The following is a 20,512-nucleotide window of genomic DNA, read 5'->3' on the forward strand; positions in this document are numbered from 1 at the left end:
CTAAATATAAATAAATCAGCACGATGAGGAGGGTGTGTGTGGAATGGAGTAATCATATGCCACAAGCAAGTCTCTGGATTAAGTTGAAGAAGACGTACGTGGCATGGAATGGAACACTTTTGCCACCAAACTTGTTGTGAAATGTAACTTCTTGGAAAAGTTTGTCTGCCCACGAAAGCGATGGCAAGCGAAGAGACACTTCTCCCGGAGCCCTTCTTCTGCCAACACTAGACTTCTTACAGGGTTCAGATTAAAACATACTCATTTCCACTTTGTTTCTTTTTGTTTCTATAAAGAAAGAGAAGAAATAAATAAGCTCACAAATGAAACGTGAAAACCCAATAATACCCTTGATGTTTTTGCCAGTTGGTCCTTTTGCAGATGAGGACATACTTGGGTTAAGTGTCACTAATTAATTATGGTTACTTAACCGCGGCCTCTAAAGTCTTTTTTGTTTTGTTTTCTGGGCTCTAAAAAACATTCTTGGCGGTTGGCAGTCATTATATTAATTCCATGTTGCTAATATTTAAAGCTTGTTTCTTGTTAAATTATCATTCTAATGTAAAGTCTAAAGCGACCCATTCAAATTAATTCCTGGTTCAAAAAGAAATCCTAATGCTGCTGCTGAGACTCAGTTAGAATATTGGTCAAGAGAATGTTAACTTGTCTTCTTCACTAATCAGTTCTGTGCAGACGTTGCAAAGCCTCAAACTGTATACAGGCAATTTTGCGAATGTCCGCGCGCAGGCAGGCCACACAAATACTTTTGTGTTAAACCAAAGGCCGGCAGCTTGATAGATGAGATATTAGTGGCATATATGTTTTAAATTCAACGCCTATAGTTGTTTGTATATCAACCGTCTAGTTTAATAGAACTAGTGGGTTCATTTCTTACGACTATCAACTTAATTTCAAGTTCAAACTTATGAGCCTAGCCATTAGAATACTAGAGCAATCCAGCTATAAAAGGATGCCACTCAAGCTGCTGCAGCAAATCATTCTACAACTCAATCTCAGTGGATTCTAAAACCCAACCATTACTTTTTTGCTTCTGGCCCTCCTTGTTTTTCCTCGTCTACATTATTTCTGCAGCTGCAGCTGGCAGTGGCACAAATGTTGTTAAAGCAGGTTACTGGTACAGTCAGTGGCATCTCATTTCCGGCTTCTGCCGTAGACTCCACCTTATACACTCGCTTTTTTCTTGCTTTTGCTGATGTTGATCCCAAAACCAACCAAGTCATCATTTCCCCTCAAGACCAACCCCAATTCTCCAACTTCACACGCACAGTCCAACAAAGAAACCCTTTTGTCAAAACCCTTTTATCAATAGGTGGAGCATCAGCTTCCAGTAGGGCAGCTTTTGCCTCAATGGCTAGCCAACCAAGCTCCCGCAAAACATTCATCCATTCCTCCATAAACATTTCCAGGTCTTATAACTCCCATGGCCTCGACATATAATGGGAGTTCCCAGCCACGGCCACTGACATGGCCAATTTTGGCACCCTCGTCGCAGAGTGGCGAGCCGCGGTGACCAATGAGTCCAAGACATTTGGCAAGCCCCTATTGCTTCTAGTGGCAGCGGTCTACTACTCTGCAACTTACAACTCATTGTTGCACCCCATTCAGTCCATAAAAACAACTTGGACTGGATCAATGTCATATAGCTTTTTTGCCCCTGGTTGTTCTCCCAATGTAACAGGACCCCCTGCTTCCTTGTACAATCCAATCAGTCCTATCAGTGGGGATTCTGGGATCACTGCTTGGCTTCAGGCAGGTATGCCTCCCAAAAAAATTGCATTTGGCCTTCCGTTTTATGGCAATGCATGGAACCTAACAGACCCAAATCAGCATGGTATTTTTGCACCAGCCGAAGGAATGGCAGTGCCGCCGGACGGGTCAGCCAATTACAACCTGATCAAGGCATATATAGCTGAGAATGGTGCACCAACTGTGTTTAATTCCACATTGTTATGGATTATTCCTATACTGGGAAGACTTGGATTGGTTATGATGATACGCAGAGTATCACTACCAAAGTCTCATATGCTAAGGGAAAGGGACTAGTTGGCTACTTTGCATGGAATGTTGGCATCGATGTGAATTGGACTCTTTCACAAGCAGGTATATATGACATTGACAACAACCCTCTTTCATGTTCTTGTATTTGTATATATAGTTGATCGTTAATTAATTGTACTTTACTGATGCCTAATGTGAATGTCAAATTTGTTTGCAGCTTCATGCGCATTGGGAGCATATTTGGGACACTACACTAGCAACTTTTCCTATCAATAAGAAGATCAAGATGTAGTGCCATTTGTATTTAGCCTAATCGGAGGCATTTGTATTCTTTAATAAGATGCAATTCTTCATCATACAATCATATAGTACAGATAATAGAAAAATCAAAAGTTCTTTTTTAAGACGTGAAACTTGTAAAGCTCAGAAAGCTGTGAGAATATAATATGCATAGAGATGCCATAGAGATGTTGGAAGTTGTCAAACTCATTGTACTGCTAGCCTGGAGCTCTCACTTTGTAAAGTTTGTAGTAAGATGTTTGTCTGTGTGTGTTTCTTTTGTTAATAATTAATAAAGTTGTTTGAGGTGAGCTCATTGTTTTCTAGTATTGACATTGAGCTGCCAACCTTCTACTTCAGGGGAAATATAAATGAATTTTCCACACAAAAGTCCAAGTTTTCGTATTGGATGGCGATGGGTTTTATGGGTATCTTATTCTTCATAATCAGTTACACTTACAGTAAACAATTACATTGGTAGATAAAGAAACATCAGTAAAACTCGCAGGTCATAAATAAACTTCCATTGATAGACTCATAGATGAACAGAACAGAACCACCCCAAACTCATAATTGGTTCACTTCATGCCTAAACTAAAGAAACCTATAATTCCAAATTCTGCAACATTGTAGTGTGACCCCTGAGGGACTTCTTCCCCTTACCAACTTTGTAGTAAGTAGACTGCAATGAACTTACTAGGAAATACACCTAATGAACTTACTAGGAAATACACCTAATGAACTTACTAGGAAATACATGACTAATAAATTCTAAGAATAGTTTGACTAGTGGCAGAGCTGTTATGCCTAAGAGTAAAAGGAAAAAGAATTGAAAATCTGATTGAACTTTGCTTTACAAAGCACTGAGCATATACCACCACTCATCGGGCTACAACCTCTGAGATTGTTGAATCATCAATGGAACACACTTCTAGCCGCGGTGCAGGATTAGTTTCTTTGTCTTCATTTCTTTTTGAAAAAGCTGGCATTTTCGGGTTTTCCATTACAGCACTTTCACTCTGTAGCATCGAAGAAATTTCCAACATGGAAGGCCTATCATTTGCATTTTCTTGAACACATAGGAGAGCAATCTGCAAGCATCTCATCAATTTACATAATGAATGTGTATCATCAAGTGAAGGATCCATAAACTCCATCCCTTTGCCTTCTTTCCAAAGTTCATATGCCTGAAATTATTGAATGTTCCCCACCATGTAATTGAAACGTGAAGATTTAATTCTTAGCAAAGCTGAAGCAAATATTAATTCTGATGTAACTGTGCTTATTGAAGTAACTTACATATTCTAGAAGGTTTAAGTCTTCATTTGGACCATAGGAAGCGGCATTCTTCTTGCCACTTATGATCTGTACAAGGAGAACTCCAAAGCTATAAACATCTGATTTCGTGGAGTATAGACCGTTTTTAACATATTCAGGAGGTACATAGCCACTGCACAGAATGATTTAGAAGATTACTTACCAGAGTATCCAATAATAGAAAGCTCAATTAAAAAAGTAGCTTTATTAGGAAATAGAGTTACTATGTTCCAACGATCCGGCTTGTGTTTGCCTCTTGTTCATCTTTTGTGAAAATTCTGGCCATACCAAAATCTGAGATCTTAGGCCTCATCTCCTCGTCAAGTAAAATGTTGCTAGCTTTCAGATCTCGATGGATTATTGTCAATCTTGAGTATTCTTGGAGATAAAGAAGTCCCTGAGTAACCCCTTCAATAATGCTAACACGCTTTCTCCAATCTAGTTGATACCTTCTGATAGGATCTACATTGAAACAGATGCTGTCCAATCAGTTCTGCATTGAAATATACTAAAAAATGCATGGAATAGTAGAGACACCATAGGCCATCCCTTACAAGCTTACACTATGTTCAGCTTAAAGCTGTGTGGCACAAGGAAGTGAAACCACCAGGAACTAGTGGATTGTCATCTTTTGCACGAAAGCAGCGAAATCTCATATTGACTTACCAAAGAGGTAGAGGTCCAAGCTTTTCTTTGGCATGTACTCATAAATCAGCATTTGTTCATGGTGTTCGATGCAGAAACCCAAAACCCTGACAAGATTAACGTGTTGTAGTTTTGCTGTAAGCATGACCTCATTCTTGAATTCCTCGAATCCTTGAGTTGAAGCTTTTGAAAGTTTTTTCACAGCTATTTCTTGTCCATTTGGCAATACACCCTAGCAAGTTACATAGACACTCATGGTTAGCATGTTTAATGGGGACAAGCTGGTGCCATGATATGCCCCATTATAAAAGTTTACCTTATAAACTGGACCATAACCACCCTCTCCAAGCTTATTTTCAATTGAAAATCCTTCTGTTGCCGCCTCAATGACAGCAATGCCAAAGACTTGCAGATTAGGTACATTGCTATTAAAAATTCCAGCAGTGTCTGCTTTATAATTTGCCCTGGATTCTGATTCTTTAGCTGCGTTTGCCAAAGAATTGGCAGAAGAGCTTTAAGATCCCATTCTTCCTCCATGGTTATTATAGATAGTACGTTCGTTCAAAAAAAGAGTTACAGATAATACATAAACCCAAAATACATATTCAAAGAGGTGAATAGTTAATGCTTCAATACTTTCAGGCCGAACAAAAATAAGAATAAAGCTATATACCTTTTGACTTGAGGATTCTCATGCGGAAGTAACACATGACGGAGCCTAATATGAGAATAACTGAAGCTGTTGTAGTCAACATGATTATAAGAAGTCGCCGCTTTTTTTGTCCACTGCTTGGACGCTCTTGAGCTGTAGCTGTGATCAGCATATATAATTCAATGTAACAGTTAGGGAAGAATGCATTAAAGATCTTGGAAGTTGTCAGCTGACTGTATTATGGGACTTTCTATGGCAGCAACAATAAGATATAAATAAGTTGTGAGCTAACCTTCATTACAGGGAAATATAAATAAGGCGATGGTTGAATTTTCCAACGTAAAACTCCAAGTCTTTTATTGGACGGTGACTTATATGGGTGTCTTGTTCATTAGTTTGCAGTAAAGAAATATAGTGGTCATCTTCATTTCATTTTCAACAGAAACCAATTATTTTATTCTCCTGTCTTGACTGCTAAATGGCTGAGAGGGCAATGCAATTTTGACAGCGAATCATATTTTCTGTTTTCAAAATCAGCTCATGCTTTAATTTCTGACTTTTATTTACAACAAACTTCAATAGACACTAAAGTATTGCGTTAGCAGACTTTCTCTTTTGTAAAGTGACCAATCAACAATAACCAATCTGATTTCTTTAGATGGGATGGGAGTAATGAAATTAACTTGTCATGGTGGAATATGCAGATAAAATGAGTTCATCAAGTAGAGTACAATGCATAATTATTGAGCTTCAATTCCTACCTGCAGCTGCAAGAGAAAGCTCCGAGTTGTCATCCTGGGAAACCTGCCAGACAACATATCCAAGCAAACTCTGCTCCTTAGCATAAGAAACTTTTTTTTGACAACTTCGGCATCATCAAAACCAATCCAAGATGATCCATTTGTGTAGTACTTAACTACATACGTAGTATTGTAGATTATGTTAGCCCCATTTCCCTGAATGTAACCCATGATATCCTTGTAGCTCATGGCTCCATTTTCCTTTGTAATACTGGCTGGACCTGTTGCTGGTGCACCAATACCATTGTCCCTAGGATTCTCAAGTTTCCAAGCATAGCCATAGAAAGGCAAGGACAAAACCAATTTGGAAGCAGATAATCCCTTACGAATCCATTCCTTGATACCATAATCTGTGCTAACATTACTTGATGGATCATACAGAGCTGCATGAGCGCGGGTGAATTTAGTCCGCTCAGGCCCATAATAGTCATAGGCCATTACATGTACCCAATCCAAGTTGTTCCGAATGGATTCAACCGGAAAAGAAAAGGACCCCAAATCTGGTTTGTATTGAACGGCTGCTGTCAAAATCAGCTGCCCCTGGCTAGAGTTTGCAGCCTCAGATTTGACAGCAGCGAACCACTCTTGAAACAAATTTCCCATGTTGGTCATGTCCGAGCTTGTGTTAGCTGAAACCCAGCAAAGGTCTAGGCCTTGGAAGCCATGAAGCCTCGCAATCTTTATTGAAGAATCAATGAAGGTCTTTCTGTGAGAAGAATTGCTGACAAGTGTTGAAAAGACTGAGTGGGTTGCGTTTTCACCCCCAATGGCGATGAGGGTGGTGACTGATGGGTTCTTTTGCTTGACCGTGGATGAGAAGTTGGAGTAGTGCTGCTCCTCAGAGTCGGAGAGGGAGAGCTCATAGGATGATGAATTAAGACCGGCAAATGCGTAAATAAGGTGAGTAAAAAGCGCAGAGTTTATGTCAGCAATGGGGACTCCACTGTCAAAATACCAGTATGCCGCTTTGATCCAAGATTGTGCCTCTGAGGCTTGCAGTCTAAAAGCAACAAGAATATGGAAGAAAAGGAGGACTAGTAGTACACTTGAAAATTTGAATACCATGGAGTATGGATAGGAAGCTGATGCTTGAGAATTGATGGATGATGGCTGATGGCTGAACTTAGAAAGAAATGCTCCTCACTTATTACTTTATTTTCTCAATTTTCAGCTTTCCGGAGCAAGTAATTGGTTTTCGAATGAGGATGCAAGTTGATAGAATTTGAGAAATTATAAATTGTTTTGGTGTATTGCCTCCCACCTTCCTAGATATTTGACGTTCAACTAGAGATGATTTTGCAACTGTGTTGGTTAATGACGTGTTACTTATACCTATCTCCTTGGACTGGGATTTATATATTTTTAAAAAAAACCAACAGTCTTTGCTTAAGAAAATCAATTATTAATTAGTAATAATTGAGGTTGAAAAAAAATAAGAAACAAAATATTGATATATATTATATAATATATGAGAGAGAGAGAGAGAGAGAGAGAGAGAACGGTCAAACATCTTCTCACGACCTTTAGATTATTACCATATTCTTCTTTCCCATTTCATATTCAGACCTTCCCATATGTTACAAATAAAGTCTTGACATTATTCTCTCTCTTCCACTTGTCTCCCTTCCTTTTCTCAAACTATATCTCTTCACACCTCTATTCTTCCCTTCCTTCCCCCCAAAAAAAAAAAATCAACTTAATCATCCAATTAAAACACAGGAAGAGATATACAAACCTCATCTCATCTCATCTCATATATTATTTTCTTTTTCTTTTATTTAAATATATTATCTTCCCATAGGCAGTAAATTATCTTTTGTTATAGGTGTTTCTACTGAGGATGAAAGTTGCAACCCATGTTGAAAAGAGAAAGAAGCTTAATTGTATTGCTTTTCATTTATTTTACGTAGGAGGCGTTATTTTTGAAGTCATTGGATGAAATATAATTGAGATGGGATGTGGAGAAAAGAAGTCAATATATCATGGCAGAGAAAATTTAAACAGAAAATCAGGTGCTGTAGAATAAAGGCTATTAATTAGCCTCCCCCCACATTGAACTTTCTTAATTTTCGTTAATTATCTCATAAATGTAAAACCTCAGAATTTAGAAAGAAAAGACGAGCAAGATGACCGCTGAGAAGAGAGAGTCCAAGTCATTCCAAGTCTTTTACCTTCTTTCATATAGTTTTCCTTTCCTCTCTCTCTTGTCAATCTCATTGACAAGTATTATTTTAACTACTGTAGAATCGGCTGCCAACGCGTATAATTATATTTATTTTTCTACCCCTGATATTATTAATATGGCCAAATTAGATATTTCCATGCTATTAATTAACAAATTAAAGATAATAATGTAAACAAAAATCTAATGGGAAATTTTGATCAAACAACAGCTTGATTCTGTCGATGAGTTCCTTATAATTATCCACAAACTATTACGACAAGTAGATATGATTCTGACCAGCGGGATCTAATTCAGTTTTACTTGCAAATCAGTATTCATTGCATGCTTCAGTTGAGTTGAGTTGTTTGAAAATGAACGTCACTACTTTTCTTTTGGAAATCTTGTTTGCCAAGAGTTTGAAAATGCAACCTAATGTCCAATATGATTGAATGAGACGAAAAGTCCTCCCACATGGTGGAGGATGTGGGTCGCACCAAGTTTAGTTTTGGAACCAAAACCAATCTATGGACCAGTCTTTTATTATGTGAACTGCATTGCATTGCACTGCACTGGATGCTTCGTCCCAGGTCAAGGGTCAAACTCAGAAACACATAAACTCATAAGCAAGTTGGTGTTTGCAAGTCTGCGTAGCATGCATTTGAATTGTCTGAGCTTTTGACCTCATAAACATTTCTAATTTCTTCAAGCAAGTTGGTGTTTGGAATGGAAGGTTCTTGTTTGTTGCCCTCATCAATTTTGGGTGTGTGTTTTATTTACCGGCAAGTGCGTTTTGGAGGAGGTTGAATAAATAATAAATGCAAAAAATTAATAAGATTTCCGACCTGCCGGATTCGAACCAGCGACCTAAGGATATCTGATGGATTTTCCAACTACAGTCCTCCGCTCTACCAACTGAGCTAAGGTCGGGTTGTACATATTCAGATTTATTCTATTTATTTTAATGTAATAAGATTGTTCAGTAGTTGAGCTTTGGGCTTATCAGTAAATTAGCGCATGTGTGATGCATCAAATCATGCCATTATTGCTTTTATTATTATGTCCTTCAAAGGAGTGCCATACACTTTGATGGTAATCTATATAAATAATTAGCATGTTCAAGTTAGGGGGTCAAAGGAAAATAAATTAAATATGCAGAACCACCACCACTGTTGCTTTTTCTTTGTTCATTATTGGCAAAGGGAATCAAATAAATCACACTTGTAACTAATTCAAATATAATTCTGTCAATTTCAATCTCCATGTAAGAAATCTTAACAGGATCATATAATTTTTTTTTCATACACAACACAAGTAATTATTTGTTATAGTTGGTACGTATATAAGTAAGTACCTGTCCGGCATTTTGCAGTTCGACCTCACCAGGGACACACTTTCGATCGGAGCGATCATCCATGAGGGGGTTGCAGAGAGTTCCCGGCCAATGTAACAGGGCCCCCTGCTTCACTATACAACCCAATCAGTCCCATAAGTGCAGATTCTGGGCTCGGTGCTTGGCTTCAGGCAGGTGGGCCTGCATCAAAGATTGCATTCGGCCTCCCATTTTATGGGTAATCAGCATGGTATATTTGCACCAGCCAATGGAATGGCAGTACCGCCAGATGGCGCGCTGGGTTACATCCAGATCAGGGCTTGTACAGCTGTGACACCAACTGTGTTCGATTCCACACTTGTTATGGACTATACATATTCTGGGAAGACTTGGATTGGTTATGATGATACGTAGAGTATCACTACCAAAGTCTCATATGCTAAGGGCAAGGGACTAGTTGGCTACTTTGCATGGAACGTTGGCCTCGATTTCAATTGGACTCTTTCACAAGCAGGCAGGTATATATTTATATGACACCAACCCTCTTTCATGTTTTGTGCTAACTCCTCATGTGAATGTTAAATTTGTTTGCAGCTTCATACGCTTGGGAAGCTTAGGGACGGACAACTTTTCCTGCCAGAAGATCATGTGATTTTACACTCTCCTCCTCTCCACTGCAAAGACCAATTAGCTGATGCTACCCCTGAAAATCCTCCTCTCCATATCCCTCCAAGACTCTCTCGTTATCGGACTGAAACTCAACATCCTCTCCATATCCCTCCGCAGGTCGCGGGCTCCGAGGGGGTCGCAGGTCGGGGCCTGGTGGTGGTTGCCGTGGGTGGAGGCCTGGTGGTGGTGGTCTGTCGAGAGAGAGAGAGAGAGAGAGAGAGAGAGAGAAGGAGGCGACGGCTCAGAGGAGAGAGAGGCAGCGTGAGGTTTTATTTAAAGTCTGGAAAAAAAAAACCTGACCCGCCCAGGCGCCCAGACCCGCTGGCCCATTTTTTGAAGACAGTTTAGACAATAAACTAAAACCCGGTTTTTTTAAATATATAAATAGTATAGCCGGGCGGCTATACTCGGTTTTATTAATGTTTCTAAAAAATAGCAGAGCCGCCCGGCTATACTAATTTTGACACGTGGCCACCTATCCTCTGGGCGGGTTTTTTTTTTATAAATAGTAGAGCCGCTCGGCTATACCTATTTTGGCAAGTGGGCTCCTAAAAGCTGGGCGGGCCCTTATTTTTAAATAGTATAGCCGCCCGGCTATACTGGTTTTTTCTGATTTACACCTGGGCTCCTTATCGCTGGGCGGGCCCTCTTCTTTTTAAACAAAAAAAGTATAGCCGGCATCTATACCTGTTTTGAAACGTGGCACCTATATGCTAGGCGGGTCCTCTCTCTTTTGATATATAAATAGGACAGTCGCCAGGCTATACTCGGTTTTTTTTAAAACAGTATAGCCGCTCGGCTATACTCGATTTTATTAATGATTCTTAAAAATAGTATAGCCACCCGGGATTCTGGGATCACTGCTTGGCTTCAGGCAGGTGTGCCTCTTAAAAATATTGCATTTGGTCTTCCATTTTAATATGTAAAGAAAATGAGTGGTAGCAACTATTCTTCAATTAACAATTTTTAAATTTTATGGGTGTACACATAGACGTAGGGAGTGCAGTCATATAGATCTACAATTGCACAATCACAAGCTACAAGCATTCACAAAACCAAGAGACAACTAGACTATATAGAAGCGAAGATCAAGTAATGAATAGATTAAATTAGAAAAATGACAAGTCACCAATAAAATCCTAGCAAATTGCATAAGAAAAAAACTCCCAAAATTTAACACCCAAACTCTAAATCATAAAGGGCTAACAATAACAATTGAAATTGGAAATACTTGCTTTTATTAATGTTTCTAAAAAATAGTATAGCCGGTGGGCCTTTTTTTAAAATAGTATAGCCGCGCGGCTATACCCTTTTTCTGATTTACACCTGGGCTCCTTAACGCTGGGCGGGCCCTCTTTTAAAAAAAAAAAAAGTATGGCCGGCATCTATACCTGTTTTGAAACGTGGCACCTATACGCTAGGCGGGTCCTCTCTTTTTTAATATATAAATAGGACAGCCGCTCGGCTATACTCGGGTTTTTTTTTAACAGTATAGCCGATCGGCTATACTCGGTTTTATTAATGATTCTAAAAAATAGTATATCCAGCCGGGATTCTGGGATCACTGCTTGGCTTCAGGCAGGTGTGCCTCTAAAAAATATTGCATTTGGTCTTCCATTTTATGGCTATGCATGGAACCTAACAGATTCAAATCAGCATGGTATTTTTGCACCAGCCAGTGGAATGGCAGTACCGCTGGATGGATCAGCGGGTTACAACCTAATCAAGGCATATTTAGCTGAGAATGGTGCACCACCTGTGTTTAATTCTACACTTGTTATGGACTATTCCTATACTGGGAAGACTTGGATTGGTTATGATGATAGGCAGAGTATCACTACCAAAGTTTTGTATGCTAAGCGAAAAGGACTACTGGGCTCCTTTGCATGGAATGTTGGCATCCATGTCAATTGGACTCTTTCAGATGCAGGTATGTATATCCAACTAAGCATTTAAAAGCTTCCCAATCATGTTTTTCATCATTAATTAATTGTACTGATGATGCCTAATGTGAGTGTTAAATTTGTTTGCAGCTTCATGCGCATGGGGAGCATAGGGACACTACTTTTCCTACCAGAAGATGATGTGATTTGCATATCCACAATAAGACCAATAAGCAGAAAGAAGACATTTCATTCATTTGGTATTCAGCCAAATCAGGCCAGTTACCTATTGTTCTCCATCAATAAACACATTAATGATAAAGTTGTAATCCCAATTGTATTTGATTTTCTTTCTTCTTTTCCATTTTTGTGATAATGAGTAGTGGAAAATAGCAGAAAGTGGCTGAAAAATATCCTCGTGTGATGAAAAAATGATTTGAGATGGATCAACAATTACTTGAATGAGTTTTGGTTTTGCACTTGCATCAACTAGGTTGATATAATTCTGATTCTGAGCCCAAGATAGTGTGGGAACTGAATTAATTCATAACCCTAGGTCAAATAATTCTTTCCATTTGGGGATAATTTGACCTAATTGGGAATTATTCAATTTAATTGGGGATTACCCAATTAAATAGAATGTTACCTAATTAGGTTGAGGATTGATTTGATTCCTAAGAATATTCTCAATTAAAGGAGGAGTTACCTAATTAAATTAGGTATTGATCTGATTACCACCAATTAGGGATTTGATTTATATTCCTAATAAATCAAATCCTTAATTAGTCAAATCTCGCCAAATTGGGGAGGAATAATTCCCTTCCATCTACGGAATTATTCCTCTGAAACCCTAGCTCCCGAGACCTCTATAAAAGGATGGCCACACACAAGGGTTGAGGTACGTCTAAAATTACTACTAAATCTCTGCAGAAATTATTTCTCACAAACCCTAGCCGCCACTCTCTCTCTCCCTTTTACACAAGGCTCCGGCCACCACTTACAGCTCCGGCCACCCGGTTTTCACCACACATACATATTCCCGTACCCTATTTTAGCTATCGTTTCTCTATAGATCGATTGAACTGACTTAGGCATCGGAGGGCCTTTGGACCACACCCCCCGGGTGTGGTCCTCTTATTGCTATTCATTTTGCAGGGAGAAAGAGAGGCGGAAAAGACGAAGGAATCTGTCAACCGAATATTCCCGTGGGAGGAAATTTGCTCCCACAGATAGTTTGTTTAATTTAATATTTGATTTTTAATTTCCGGTGAAAACACGGCTAGGCTAGCAGCATGCATTTTTAAAGTTGGAATGGAAGTCTACATGACATTAATGGAAGAATAAACAGAAATTGGAAATCTTATTGTTTATCTGGTCGCTTAGTCTTATTGCAAGTAACAGCTCTATCTGGATTCAGAGCGTGGGCTTAATTTAGGTAATTAACGTAGATGTATCGTATCAGCAGTAACTGTAATCTTTGTGCTCATCCCCATGTGCTTGAAGCTGCAAGAAGGAAAAAAAAAAAACAAATCATATAGTTAAATCAATCAACAGTAATTAGTGCTACTAAACAAATAGTTATCGTCTTGTCCAGCCAAAAACTACACAACCAAATATTGTATTATTGAATTTAGAAGAATTAAATTCATATATAATATGCAAATTACTGGTGTTGTTACTAACCTGTTTGAGAAAGAGTCCAATTACTGTTGTCAGCACCGACATGCCACGCAAAGTAACCAAGAAGCCCTTTTGTTACCTTGGCATATGAAACCTTAGTAGAGATGCTCTGCGTGTCATCATAACCAATCCATGTTGTTCCTGAGTAGCAATAGTTTGTAACAACCGTGGCATTGTACACTGTTTGTGCCCCATTCTGGCTTATGAAATTTCTTATTTGGTTGTAGCCTTGATCCCCGTATTGCCCTATAGCCGATCCGTTAGCAGGAGCATAAAGGCCGTGGTTATTCGAGTTCAATAAACGCCATGCGTAGCCATAAAAGGGAAGGCCTAGCACTATCTTTTTGGCAGCCAAACCTGCTTGAATCCAGGATGTGATACCAGCATTCCCGCTAATCTGACTGTTCGACAATGCAGCAGGTGGTCCGGTGTTGTTTGGGGACCAACCAGGGCCGTAGAAGTCATAAGCCATGACATTAATCCAGTCTAAACTGTTTGATATGGCCTGGAAGGGGTAATTTATGGTGTAGTAATCTGCAGAGCGAAAGACAGCAGCGGCTAAAAGCAAAGCAGTCTTGCCAGAGGCCTTGGACTCATTGGCCACAGCAGCTCGCCACTCGGTGAGAAGGCTGCCCAAGTTGGTCATCTCAGTGGTGGAGGATGGATATTCCCAGTCGAGGTCAAGGCCGTGGAAGTTGTAAGACCTTGCTAACGTGATGGAGGAGTTAATGAATGATTTGCGCCGGCTGGCTTGGCTGGCCATTGCGGCAAAGGTTGCTGGATTAGCATTTCCTCCGCCAATGGATAAGAGGGTTTTCACTGCAGGGTTGTTTTTTTGGACTGTTTGTGTGAAGCTTGAGAAGGGGGCTGAGTTTGAGGAAGAAACGGTGACTTGGTTAGTGTCGGAATTAAGATCAGCAAATGCGCAAAATAGATGAGTGAAAAGGCTGGAATTTATGCTGGAGGCTGGGAAGCCACTGTCAGGAAACCAGTAAGCGCCTTTAACCACAGTTTGGCCGGTTGAGAAGCTGAGTTGGGCAAGGAAAACGAGACCCGAAAGAAGGATCAATGGAAGTGTTAACTTGGAAGACATTGCAGCAAATGGATGAAAGAGGAAATAGTTCTTGCTTGCTGATTGTTATGACGATCTTTTATGTGTATATATACACACACAACACAAGATGATGCAAAGTTGCGTGTAAAATTATATATTGGACTTTGGACTTTGGACGTTGAAGAAAGAAAGCTGCATTAAGAGATTTTTCTGCAGTGTCTAGTGGCATAGATAGAGCGGACCATACCAAAGATATCATGTTCTTGAGTCTTGACTAATTCATGCCGATTGGCAATGACGTATGTAGTGTATAAACATCAAATACATTGGTAAGAAACATGCAGAAACTGATTCTTATCCACAATGTGAACATCTTTATTCATCCAAAAGTAAGAGTTAGAGGGATCTTATAAGATATAGTTGACATCTCTTAAGTTGCTATTTATAACCCCTATTAATTATAATGGCCTACTTGAAAGATTGGACTTTAGATGAGCAACTGGCATCCCTTCTGGTTAGGGAGGTCCAAAGTCCATGGTAGTGCTACGCGTGAGTTGGGTAAGGAAACTTTAATGGGTCGAGCCATATGAATAAGAATAAGATACTTATTTGAACAAGAGATACCAACAGGGATTTATAATTCTAATGGTAGAGTGCCTACCTTATAGTACACAAGGATTTAACTCTCACATGGATTTGATGAAGACAGTTTTGTCTGATTGAGAGATAGTATACATAAATTGGGGAAGAGAATAAATGAGTGACATCACAAGAAATCAGAATAACAAAGCAAGTGATTTTAAGAGAGATGATGCGCGACCGCGATCAATTTGTTTAAACACATGGTGATTTATGATTAGTCAAAAACAAAAAACTTTTGTATGCTATCGTAACACCTATGACATTACAAACTTGGTATATCGCTCAAATTATAATTCAGTGGTGGGAAATGTGCTATAATGTACACATTTGCTTATTCTTGCAAAGGTTTATAGTTTAAGTGATTAGGATGTACCCCTTTTCCATCCAAGATCCTAGGCCCCTTCCTCAATATTACTTGCATAAAAGAAAAAATTAAAATTAAGTAATTGCTTCTTCTTTTGTTTTTCTTTAAACATGTGAGAGTCCACCCCAAAAAACGTAAGTACATGATAACGTGCACGTGCAGTATATGGTCCTAATCGGTTGGACCCACAAATAAATCCAACGGTTCCAAAAGACGTTGCCGTTGCCACGTGAGCGTCCAGATCTCGCGGATACAACAATTAGGTTGACCAAGTCTTGACCGACCACCAGAGCGCGCGGGAGAGATAGCGAGACTAGACTCTAGAGAGGTAATGCTAAGCGCGTTGGTACACGCTCCCACCCTGTGTTCTCCTTCCGGTTCGCCTCCCAACCCTTTGTCCAAGAACATCGTCACACGCGCCTCCATGGCCACCGCCTCAGCTCGTAGCTCAGCTCGAATAGCAATTGTCGGCGACGTCGTAAGGCTCTCTCTTTCTTTCTGTATGTGTGGATTTTTGAAACCGTGCCCTGGCCGGCTGATTCTTTTTATTGACAAATTCGTTTTGTTTGCTTCTCAAATTTCCCCTTTTGATCATTATTTTGGCTTCTGAAGCATGATCAGTGGAATCTAGAAGAAGATACGAAGGCACTTGAACTGCTACAGGTGTTCATTTCCCTCTATTGAGTATTTTCTTCTACTGTAAAAGATATAATCTTTAGTTATTTGGGAGATAAATATATATAGTAAATTTCTTGGTTAACTTTAGAAAGATTTTGATTTTGATTTTCCTTGGCTTGGCTAAGGCTGTGCTGGAGTTATGTCTAGCTAAGCTTTTTAAGATGTATTAGCAGTTGTTTGGCCAAGCTCGAGTTTGAGCTGAAATTCGAGGTTTCTCGGTCTTTTTACGCGTAGAAACTTTGAACCATAATTGGACAGGACTTGTAGGTCTGCAATCGCGAGCAGCACTTGTTTGAATGCTTGAAATATAAGTTCTTTTTTGTTATTGATTTTATGTTTCTTATTGTAGTTATACATTTTTTTTCCGTTTTTATCAAAAAGTTGTATTTCCTAGAAAGAAATCTAATATGAGTTTATAACTTTATTGAACTGCAGCCCGATTTGGTTCTTTTTACAGGCAGGTTCCATTCTCCCTTACTGTTCATCTACCTAATGTTTTTCGGTGCTTCTCACTTTCGATTTTCAGCTCCTTCACTTTCTTGTGTTTCCCCATTGGTGACTAAGCTACTTTAGCATATACAAAAGAGATCTCTGTTCATGTTTGACATCGCACCAGCACACACCACATTTGTCATTTGCATGTTTGATAAATTCATGACATGCCCCTAAGTGTTGTAAAGGTTAAGATAAATAAGTTATCAGAAAAAAAGCTAAATCAAATTTAGACACTTAGCCATGTGTGATCTAAATTGATTTCTTGTTTCTGCACTAGTGTAATCTGTTATTTGTTTTATGTAAACCTATAGTTAGTCTGTTTTTTTTCAGGTGATTTTGGTGAAGAGAACGTTGAACTCGTTCAGAGCGTTGCAGAGCTCAGATTTGATAAAGCAGTTATTCTGGGAAACCATGATGCCTGGCATACAAAACAGTTTTCTGGAAAGTAAGTTCTGGATAGTGTTTCCATATGTTTGAATAGTCTTTAATTCTTAATTCATGTAGTCACACAGCCTAGTATAGTCAAACATGTAACTATTAATATGGTGACTTTAGAGTGTACCTCAACTGATCAATCTATCCCTTCCCCCCCGCCCCGCCCCTATTCTGTGTGCCCTTGCATCAAATATGTTGATGTAATTCTAATTCCGAGTTTATGATAATCTGGTTAATTTTATATTTTAATTTTGAATATCAGGAAAAAAGATGGCGTTCAACTTCAGCTAGAATGGTGAGCTTGTCTTATCTTCACGATTGTCAAACATTCTGAAATTACCATTTGTGTTACATCTTTGTTTATCAGTTATTACTTGTCATTCACATTAAAAGATAGTATTTTTCCTGTTCAATTCAATGTATTCACAGTTGCATACAGATGTCATGGTTGCCAATGAAATATTTTATTGTTTTCATTGTTTTTCCTTGTTTTGCAATGCATTGAAAATGTTAGAGTGAAGAATGTATCTGACACAAGTTTTTCACTCATGCTCTCTATGATTTTCCTTTTAAAAACCAAATTCCCCAGAATTTGAGGTTTCTTTTGCATACACTAACGCCAACTTGAGTATTCCAGTCCTTTTCATAGATTGGTGAACATTGTGTCATATTGATTGGCCTTCAAAATTAATTTCCAAGTGCTTCCAGGGAACCAAAAGAAGCTCAAATTTGGTCAGGGGAGAGATTTTAGTTTGACATGAGATGATATCGCTACTAAACCAGGCTGAAATGGACATTAATGAACAAAATCAGGTCAAACAGTTCCAACAGTCCTAAATGATGGAACGTTGGGGGACCGAATTATTTACATTTGGAAGGCTACATGTTATTCTTACATTGATGCAGCTGTAAGTTAATTGTGTTGTTAAGTGATAATACTTATAATGCTCAGTCTCGGCGAGGAGCATGTAGGTTATCGGCGTTTGGACTTTCCTGTGGTAAAACTGAGCGTTGTTGGTGGGCGACCGTTTTCTTGTGGGGGAAAGCAGTTGTTTCGGCCAAAGCTTCTGTCTGCAAGGTGTGTAATGGTTTTAGCAGCTGTTGATTAAACATGAAACTAGAGTTTTATCAACTTGCTTGGACTCTTATCCAAAAATTTGTAACCATTTTTCATGATACCATGCATGGGTCACATTTACGATGGAAAATTCATCAGAAAAGCATTGTGTTCTCCTCAATGATGGCTTAAATTATGTGTTGAAACAACCTCTTAGGTATGGGGTCCAAGACATGGATGGAAGTGCTAAGAGAATATGCAAAGCAGCTTTGGGTGCTCCAGAGGACCATTTGGTCATACTTCTTGCACATAATGGCCCCACAGGTTTATCAGTCTGCTGAAATAAATCGTAATCTGTCATTTTAGGGAAATTTTGTTACTTCATGTAAATGCAAATTTCTGAGTTCACTCTTTGTGCAGGTCTTGGTTCCAACTTGGATGACATATGCGGAAAAGATTGGGTCTATGGAGGTGGAGATCATGGTGACCCAGGTAATAATTAAGCTATTGGCTCTACATTAGTATGCATCTCTACATTTAGGTTGCCAACCCCATAAAGGCATGATCCAAACCTCTTCAGTGAATCACTGAAAGGGTTTTTGTTATTTTGTAAACTTAGTGTTACACATTAAAATTGATGTCACTTACTACTGGGTCTTTTGGGTTGCTGAATGTGACTGGTGACCCGACGAATCTAAGAGTCTGGTTATGGAAAGGAGACGAGTTACGTCCTTCATGTGATATGTTCATCTATATTAAGATGTAATAACATGAACACTTTTTCTTCTGGTACAGATCTAGCACAAGCCCTGTCCCTCTTAAAAGAGACTGGAAAAATCTGTGGTCCATTGATAGTGTTTGGTCACATGCATAAACAGCTAGCAGATGGAAATGGTCTTCGGAAAATGATAGTGGTTGGAGCTGACAACACTATATACCTGAATGGGGCCATTGTTCCGAGGGTTAAGAGACTAAATGATGAGCAAGGAACTAGCAACAAAAGCTTCGTGAATAAAGAACCCCATCTTTCAACACCAGAGTCAAATGATGAGCAAGGAACTAGCAACAAAAGCTTCGTGAATAAAGAACCCCATCTTTCAACACCAGAGTCCTGTGGCACCATCCGTGCCTTCACTATAGTGGAGATTGTGGACAGAGCAGTAGATAAAATTGTTGAAAGTTGGGTTTCAGTTGTTGGCGATAGGATCACATTGGAAGAGGAGCACATGTTATTTAACAACGGCCGTTAGATTTCTCTGGTTTTGATTTTAGTTTCATCATATTTTATGTATGGAAGTATGTTTTCTGTCCACAATATCCTAAGTGAAAGGAAAATAGTTGTTCAACCCTATATGCTACTAGGGTTCCAAACAAAACAAGTTTGTATCACTTCTATAAAATCTTATTTATGTCTCAATTTCATTAAAAATCATCAAAGCAAGCACAAGCACAGGAGCATTGGCATACTGTTGGTATTTGGTTTGCCAAAGTTGATCAAATTCAATGTTGGGTGATGTTGGTTGGCGCTCAGTGACTTTTTCAGTCTGAGAGTTCCTCAATGTGCCAAAACTGACCTGTATGGATTTCACCTTTCGTGGACCCTTTGTGTTATCATTTCAGTAGATTATTGAGGGAGGTAAGGCAAATGTATGATGTGGTTGGTAAAGAATCTCATCCGTGCCTTTTGGTTGCCTTAGATAACCAATCTTTTTGCTGATTTGATGGCCACCATTAGCAAAGGAACCTTTTGTTTCCCCTTTGATCTGTTAATCAAACTTAATTAACTTGAAAACTGATTAACCATTTCATAAATTTCCTCAATTTTGCAATTATGTCAAGCAAGTGATGGTACAGAACACAAATGATGGTCTTTCTTCTTTATTTTTTTCGTTTGTTTTTTCTTATCAACATCTTATTATTGCATTTCACCCTTTTCCCTTTGCTTAGTGCACATTTTCCAAGCAATCTATTGCTTTTTTGACCCAAATTTCTTTTCCTTGGTTAGTGCACAGAATTAAGACTTACCCTAAACCTTTGGCTGTACTATTCACTTTACTTATTGACTGTTAGTGGTCCAAAATCACTCAATTACTCATAATTTGTCAACTTCAGTCCTAATCATAGTCAACTAACCATAGGGATTAACTTCAATGAGATGATAATTATCAAATTTGTAAAAGGAGGCCATATTATTGCGAGATATAAATACATCTTTCAGTTCATTGATTTGGTCCCCCAAGCTTAAAGCGCAAGGTGCCCTACACTACCGCTAAAGGCCAGTCAACTCATTTCTTGATGACATGCCCCATCTGGGCCATTTATTTTCAAAGAAACTATTATCATTGTGCA

The 20,512-nt window shown here is 38.9% G+C and overlaps 2 protein-coding genes, 1 non-coding gene and 3 pseudogenes across 5 annotated transcripts; 3 read left to right on the plus strand and 3 right to left on the minus strand.

Moving 5' to 3' along the window:
• The first annotated feature begins 889 nt into the window (after positions 1 to 889).
• On the plus strand, positions 890 to 2,370 carry LOC110752635 (class V chitinase-like; annotated as a pseudogene). The gene is made up of 2 exons (XR_015825864.1): positions 890 to 2,121; positions 2,237 to 2,370. The product of XR_015825864.1 is annotated as a class V chitinase-like (transcript).
• A 437-nt stretch (positions 2,371 to 2,807) lies between these two features.
• LOC110752634 (uncharacterized) lies at positions 2,808 to 6,976 on the minus strand (annotated as a pseudogene). The gene is made up of 7 exons (XR_015825865.1): positions 5,674 to 6,976; positions 4,934 to 5,065; positions 4,577 to 4,743; positions 4,282 to 4,492; positions 3,840 to 4,077; positions 3,598 to 3,748; positions 2,808 to 3,485 (listed from the first exon to the last, which is right to left on the minus strand). The product of XR_015825865.1 is annotated as an uncharacterized LOC110752634 (transcript).
• Positions 6,977 to 8,712: 1,736 nt separating this feature from the next.
• On the minus strand, positions 8,713 to 8,803 carry TRNAY-GUA (transfer RNA tyrosine (anticodon GUA)). The gene is given in 2 exon segments: positions 8,713 to 8,748; positions 8,767 to 8,803. It is a non-coding gene; the product is annotated as a tRNA-Tyr (tRNA).
• Positions 8,804 to 11,396: 2,593 nt separating this feature from the next.
• LOC148293425 (class V chitinase pseudogene) lies at positions 11,397 to 11,931 on the plus strand (annotated as a pseudogene).
• A 1,021-nt stretch (positions 11,932 to 12,952) lies between these two features.
• Positions 12,953 to 14,559, minus strand: LOC110756927 (class V chitinase-like). Its single transcript, XM_021958420.2, has 2 exons — positions 13,442 to 14,559; positions 12,953 to 13,261 (listed from the first exon to the last, which is right to left on the minus strand). Exons 1-2 carry the CDS (start codon positions 14,529 to 14,531, stop codon positions 13,242 to 13,244), a joined length of 1,110 nt encoding a protein of 369 aa, XP_021814112.2. The 5' UTR covers positions 14,532 to 14,559; the 3' UTR covers positions 12,953 to 13,241.
• Positions 14,560 to 15,773: 1,214 nt separating this feature from the next.
• On the plus strand, positions 15,774 to 19,592 carry LOC110756941 (Calcineurin-like metallo-phosphoesterase superfamily protein). Its single transcript, XM_021958438.2, has 9 exons — positions 15,774 to 15,976; positions 16,111 to 16,161; positions 16,612 to 16,633; positions 17,002 to 17,116; positions 17,369 to 17,401; positions 18,059 to 18,184; positions 18,381 to 18,487; positions 18,584 to 18,655; positions 18,959 to 19,592. The coding sequence occupies exons 1-9, from the start codon at positions 15,830 to 15,832 to the stop codon at positions 19,411 to 19,413; spliced, it is 1,128 nt and encodes a 375-aa protein (XP_021814130.2). The 5' UTR covers positions 15,774 to 15,829; the 3' UTR covers positions 19,414 to 19,592.
• The last annotated feature ends 920 nt before the right edge of the window (positions 19,593 to 20,512 follow it).

Source organism: Prunus avium, chromosome 7 (genome assembly GCF_965620075.1).
Source record: "Prunus avium chromosome 7, drPruAviu1.hap1.1, whole genome shotgun sequence".
In the NCBI taxonomy this organism is placed as follows: Eukaryota; Viridiplantae; Streptophyta; class Magnoliopsida; order Rosales; family Rosaceae; genus Prunus; species Prunus avium.

What these genes read in the sequence shown, in the direction of transcription:
- LOC110756927 (XM_021958420.2), bottom strand. Translation starts at nt 14,531, where the DNA reads ATGTCTTCCAAGTTAACACTTCCATTGATCCTTCTTTCGGGTCTCGTT. An exon ending in TTGGACTCTTTCTCAAACAG is followed by an intron (nt 13,262 to 13,441) that starts GTTAGTAACAAC and finishes TCCTTCTTGCAG; the next exon opens with CTTCAAGCACATGGGGATGA.
- LOC110756941 (XM_021958438.2), top strand. Translation starts at nt 15,830, where the DNA reads ATGCTAAGCGCGTTGGTACACGCTCCCACCCTGTGTTCTCCTTCCGGT. An exon ending in ACAAAACAGTTTTCTGGAAA is followed by an intron (nt 17,117 to 17,368) that starts GTAAGTTCTGGA and finishes TTTGAATATCAG; the next exon opens with GAAAAAAGATGGCGTTCAAC. An exon ending in CCAAAGCTTCTGTCTGCAAG is followed by an intron (nt 18,185 to 18,380) that starts GTGTGTAATGGT and finishes ACAACCTCTTAG; the next exon opens with GTATGGGGTCCAAGACATGG.